The 6000-nt window shown below is 38.8% G+C and overlaps 1 protein-coding gene across 1 annotated transcript; it reads left to right on the top strand.

Moving 5' to 3' along the window:
- The first annotated feature begins 2810 nt into the window (after nt 1-2810).
- LOC110735614 lies at nt 2811-3631 on the top strand. The gene is made up of 2 exons (XM_021915802.1): nt 2811-3360; nt 3444-3631. Exons 1-2 carry the CDS (start codon nt 2811-2813, stop codon nt 3629-3631), a joined length of 738 nt encoding a protein of 245 aa, XP_021771494.1.
- Nucleotides 3632-6000: the final 2369 nt, after the last annotated feature.

Below are 6000 nucleotides of genomic sequence, written 5' to 3'. Positions count from 1 at the left end.
CTAAAAGATGCCAGGTCATCTCTCTCTCCCAAACACCCTCATTAAGGTCAGAAAGAACTCCACCCTTATTAGTCACTTGAACAGAGCTTTCGATGTAGCATGTAAAAAAATTTCGTCAGCCATAATTGAAGCTTCAACCACTTAAGTACGATGCCCTAAAGTCTCAAGCTTCCATTCTTGGTGATATTTGGACAACAAAGAACTCCATTTAGGTAAGTTTTTGAACCTTAATTTCTGCCTGAAATTTTGCTAATATTGTAAGTAAATCTCGAACCTTAATCAATTAAACTCGAAATTGATGATTTTGCCTATTGGATTTCAATTTATATGGTACTTATGGGTGCGAATTGTCGTTTGTTTGTCTTATGTTGTGATTTTTTTGTTGGTTTATGTTAGTTGAGTTCGAACCCTAAATGCTAGGTTTTTGTTGGGTTTTGTTGATTGTTGATTGTGCTATTGTTCCTGTTAATTAAGGTATGGGTGATAGTAAAATAAGCTTGAAAATGTGGCATGGAGGGGTGTTAAAGAAGCTTGAAAATGGTGGGTTGTGTTATATGAATGGGCAAGGTAGAACTTTTAGTGTAGACCCTGATGAATTGTGCTCCTTTTATCTTGTGGAGTTGGCTATGAAGTGTGCTAGATATGATGGTAGAATTTAGGGATTTTTATACTTAGTTCCTGGACTCAGTATGGTGGATGGTTTGAAGAGGGTGACAGATGATGAAAGTATGAGGGAAATGATACAGGTGGCAGAGAAGCACAGGGGGGTGGAGGTATATGCTATGCATGGTGACAATGACCCAATAGCCTTCCCCTCAGAACTACAACCTACTTCCTCAAAATAGACTCAACCCAAAACTGTGAGACCCAAAAAACTTCCAATAAAGAGGGGACCACTAGTTAGATCAAGTCCAAGAAAGAAAAGTCAGCCATTGACTATTGTTGAACCTTCCCAATAAGCCCCTGACAGCTCACTAAAGCCAAAAAAGATGCTCCCACTGAAGTTATTCCCACTCCACCAACCATTACCTTATCTAACCAAAATACATATAAAATAAAATATATTTTAAACCTTAATACCACATCTGAAATAGCTCAGCCCACTCCCTCTTCCATAGTAGTTTCAAACACAAACAATGACCCTATCAACAGTTTTTAGTGGGAAGATTCAAGGCCTGATAAATGATTTAATACTAGATTTTAGCAGTGACAGTGACATAGCCGACCCTAGTTACAACCCACAAGTTGACTAAGGTAAAGGAGTCAGTAGTCAGCCTTTCTTTGGATAAGTGTATATACAGATGATAGTGAAGAGGAGGAGATGTTAGATGTAGAGTTGGATGGTGGTGCTGTTTTAGGTGAAGAGGCTTATGCTTTAGAGGAGGCAGAGGAAGAGTATGAGAAGGAGACTAAAGAGATTTTGAATGAGGAGCTGCAGTCTGACAGTGGGGATGAAGAGTACAACATAGCTAGGAAAAGGGTAAGGGATACAACTGCCCAACTTGTTGATATTGCAAGAAAAATCCAAATTGAAGAAGTTAAGGGTGTAAGCATACATCAGGAGGTTGTGAATAGGACAGAGGTTGGGGAAATTGCAGTTGGTGAACCTTTTGGCCCCTAGAGTGATTATGAAGAGAGTGATGAGGAAATACATACCCCACCTGATAGTGGTGAGGAATATTTGATTCCTAGGAGGAGAAAACGATTAGGACTGTTGGTGTCTAAACAAACAGACTGTGCAACTTTTGAGTGGACAGTTGGGCAGAAATTTGCAAATAGAGAGGATTTCAAGAATGTTGTAGCTAAGTATGCAGTGTTGCAGGGCAGAGATGTGAGTTTTGTTATGATTAACAAACAGAGTTCACAAAGGTTGGGTGTCAAATGCATAGAAAGCTGTCCATTCTATGTGTATGCTTCCTGGGATAGTAGGAGAGCTACAATAGTTGTGAAGATAGTGAAAGGTGCTCACACTTGTCAGAGAAATATGAAGAGGAACAGGCAGCTCAAATCATCTTGGGTTGCAAAGCAATTTCTGGATGTGTTTAAAACCAGGCCACATTGGCCAGCAAAAGAGATTATTGAGTGTGTAAGGAAGGCATACAGGATGCTGGTCACCAGAGACTTTGCCTATAAAGTTAAATACAATGCCCATAGGCTGTTACATGGGTCAATGCATAACCACTACAACAAGCTTGAAGGGTATTTGAAAGCAATAGAGAGTTGCAGTCATGGGACATAATTGGAGCTTGTAACTGACACTGAAAAACAAGCTTTCCCACCAATTTTCCAGAGACTGTTCATATGTTTTGATGGGTTGAAAAATGGGTGGATGCAAGGTTGTAGGAAAGTGTTGGCAGTTGATGCATGTTTCTTGAAGACCTATTTGGAGGGTCAGTTGTTGGCTGCTGTGGGGAGGGACAATAATGACCAAATGTTCCCAGTGTGCTTGGCTATAGTTGAAGGTGAAAACAAATCTAGCTGAGAGTGGTTCTTCAGGAAGCTTGCCGTGTGCCTTAGTCTTGAAGAAGGAGAAGGAATCTCAATCATTTCTGATGAGCATCAGGTATGATTCCTAACTTAATTATTTAGATGAGCTAATTCTATATACTTTGCCTATAATAGTGGACTATGCACAATTAAATTCTTTGTAGTTTGTTTTGTAATTTGATAGAGTATAGTGCATAGTGTCTCAACTGTTCTGCCTAAGGCAGAGCATAGACAATGCTAGACACATATTTGCTCACTATCACAAGAAGTATAGAGGAGATGAGATGAAATTATTGTTTTGAAGGATTGCAAAGTCATACAATATGGCTGATTACAATGAAGGACTTGAGAAGCTTGCAGAGTTGAATGTGGATGTAGCCAATGACTTCAAATTGTATAGGCTTGAATTATTCTACAGAGTTTATCTGAATCCTGCAGTTAAGACTAATGCAATTACTTCAAACATAGAAGAGACATTCAATAGGTACATCATTCAAGCAAGGACCAAACATTTGCTCTACATGTTAGAAGACATAAGAGCAGCTTTGATGCAGAGATTGGTGGTGAAAAGGCAAGCTACGATGAAAGTCACCTTAATGCTTTCTCCAAGAATTCAATCGAAGTTGGAAGCTGAGAAGGAAAAGGCTACAGAATGTGAAGTAACTCCTTCCTCTGAAACCCTTTTTAATGTTAATTACAACTTAGATCAACTAGTGGTGAATTTGGAAAGTAGGAGCTGTACTTGTAGGAAATGGGACATGCTTGGCATCCCATGTTGCCATGTAGTGGCTTCCATATATTTTGTGGGCAAGGAACCAGAGCTGTTTGTGGATAAATGCTACTACAGGGACACTTATTTGTCAGTGTATGCAGGTAACTGATCTACCATTAAGGCATGCATTTTGGTCTTATACTTTAGTTGTGAACTAATGCCTTTCTTTTCTTGATTTTGTTAGGCTCCATTCCACCAATTCAAGGTGAAAGATATAGGCTAGTAGTGTCTATGCCTATTGATCCTCCACCAATTAAAATTGGTCCAGGGAGGCCAAGGAAAAATCGAATCAAAGATCCATATGAGAACCCCAAAAAATTTGGTTCCTTGACAAGAACAGTGATTGAAATGACTTGTTCCCCTGCCAAATGAAAGGGCATGATAAAAGAAAGTGCCCTAATAAGGACAATTTATAACCACCTAAACCTACTCCAAAAAGGTCTAGAGGGAGGCCTCGCAAGGATACTGAACATACAGTAGCACCACAAACTACAACTGCAGCTGCACGTCAACCTACACCAACATCTGTACAAGCCACTTAGGCTACACCATCTTCTAACCAACAAATTGATACAACCCACCACTCCCTAAATGCTCAACCTACCATACTTGGTAGAGGAGGAAGAACAATACTAATGGGTAGGGGATCAAGGGGTGGAAGGGGTATAGGAGGTGCTGCTGCCAATGTTGGGAGAAGAAGATGGATAGATGTTGTTGTAGGAAGGGGAAGAGGTTCAGATCAAACTACAGGAAGGGGAAGGGGTTTAGATGTTGTAAGAAGGGGAAGGAGTTCAAATGTTGCTGGCTCTAGCAGAGGTGCTTCAAGTGGGAACAAGGGAGCAGGAAGGGGCAGGGGCAGAGGAAGGAACCAGGTGTATTTTCCTACTTGTACATAGCTTATTTGTATGTTGTAACTTGTATTTTGTTACTTATTTGGTGATGTGTTATAACTGTTCATGTCCCAGAAGGTGTAGGTGTATTCATTGCATTAGATGGATCTGCATTGACTAGTGTATATGCCTTTATGTTGTCACTTTAAGTGTGTTTGATTTAGCTTGCAAATAATGTTATACTAATGTTAATTTGTTGTTGTATCTGTGTGCAGACCCAAGCCAATCAAAGGAGAGCAAGATCAGCTATGGATTGGTTCCAGTGCAGTCAAGAAAGTCAAAGTTCCACCTTACATCAACTAACTCAATAGTCAACTAAGTAATGGCATGAACTGTGACTCACTTTTGGTGTAATTAACTAATCAGTGTTTAGACAAAACTTTGTTTATGTAAGCTTTTGGGAACAGTCTTTTGGGCATGTTGGCTTATAGAAGTCGATATGCATATTACAATGTAATGGCATGAACCATGGCAGGGTTCATTTTTTGTTTGTTGGACAAAACATTGTCAACCTATTTTGTTTAATATAACAACTTAACCAATGTGTTCATTTCTATATGATAATTCAAGTTGTAAGCAAATCATTGTTAAAATAACTTCCATTAATTCATCAAATAATTGCAACATACATATCTTGCTACCCATAACAACAAGGTTCTTTGACCCACCATACATGTTACAAATGCCCAAAATACAATCATTTCCCAACCTAAACTAACTTATAAAGTCTAACCTACCATCATCTGCACAACGTCACTGTCATGCCTTCGAATACACTAACAGAAAATCAAAGAAAATCCATGACCCAAACAGAGCAATGGAGAAGTATTTTTCATTCCTTGACGCCTTCATTAGTTCAATAATAGTGTGGCAGAGCTCCATTTTGGTATCATTCAACTCATCCTCCTTAATTCCCAAATTCTTCTCAACTTTCTTCAACTGCTCCTTCGTGAAATCAATTTCAATCTCTTTTTCAGCAACTTGAGTATCTCTTTCAAAAACCTGGAATCGTACACGTAGATCTTCAAGGTCCTTATTGTTAGCATTAACCCACTGAAAGAATCCATAATCACCCTCTTGTAAAAAAAAAAAAAAAAAAAAAAAAAACCCAAAATCAATTGAATGTGAAAACCCTAATTTGATTTTCCCAATTGAATTATCTTACAAACAGTTGAATAGCATAAACAAAAAATTGTCACTTCCCACCATACTTACAGGCCATTTAGGGCATCCATAGAACTTCATACCCACATTATCACCATTCCTCACCGTCCGAATTATAGCTTCTACACCGCATTTGTACTTCAATTTTGGGGAACCCCAACCAAATGACCTTGACGAAGATGATCAATTTGAACCAATCTGCCTCCTACAGTCCTACTAGCCATTACAACCAAATTTCAGAGAGAAGAGAGGAATTTGATAGTGGAATTTGAGCAACAATGGCGTTTAATTTTATTTGGAAATAGAGAAAAAAGAAGAAGACCCAACAATTAAGGGACGTGGCATTTTAAACAAAATAAAAAAAAAATTTAAAAGGAATATAACCGTTGGAAGCCACGTAAGACTAATACCGACTACAATAAGTGACATAACTAGTAGGGACCATTAAAAAAGATCGAGGGGGTAAAGGTGGGATTATTTAAAAAAATCCCAAAGGTAGGATTATTTATCGCGGACGCCCCAAAGGTGGGATTATTCCCAGCAATTTTCCCTTTTGCTAAATGAAATTGCGAGCTTACGTGTCGCATGTACTTTGAATAGTGACATGGCATTGTTACTTTGAATACTGACGTGGCATTGTGACATGGTGTTATATACGTTGAAGAGTGTCACATGGCACAGTTCCTT

This window comes from Chenopodium quinoa, unplaced genomic scaffold (assembly GCF_001683475.1).
Source record: "Chenopodium quinoa cultivar QQ74 unplaced genomic scaffold, ASM168347v1, whole genome shotgun sequence".
NCBI classification, from domain to species: Eukaryota; Viridiplantae; Streptophyta; class Magnoliopsida; order Caryophyllales; family Amaranthaceae; genus Chenopodium; species Chenopodium quinoa.
This window is presented reverse-complemented; position numbering and strand designations above follow the sequence as displayed.

Excerpts from the sequence above, each read along its gene's own strand:
- LOC110735614 (XM_021915802.1), top strand. The coding sequence starts at position 2,811 with ATGGCTGATTACAATGAAGGACTTGAGAAGCTTGCAGAGTTGAATGTG. Across the intron at positions 3,361-3,443 it reads TTATTTGTCAGTGTATGCAG|GCTCCATTCCACCAATTCAA; the intron begins GTAACTGATCTA and ends TGATTTTGTTAG.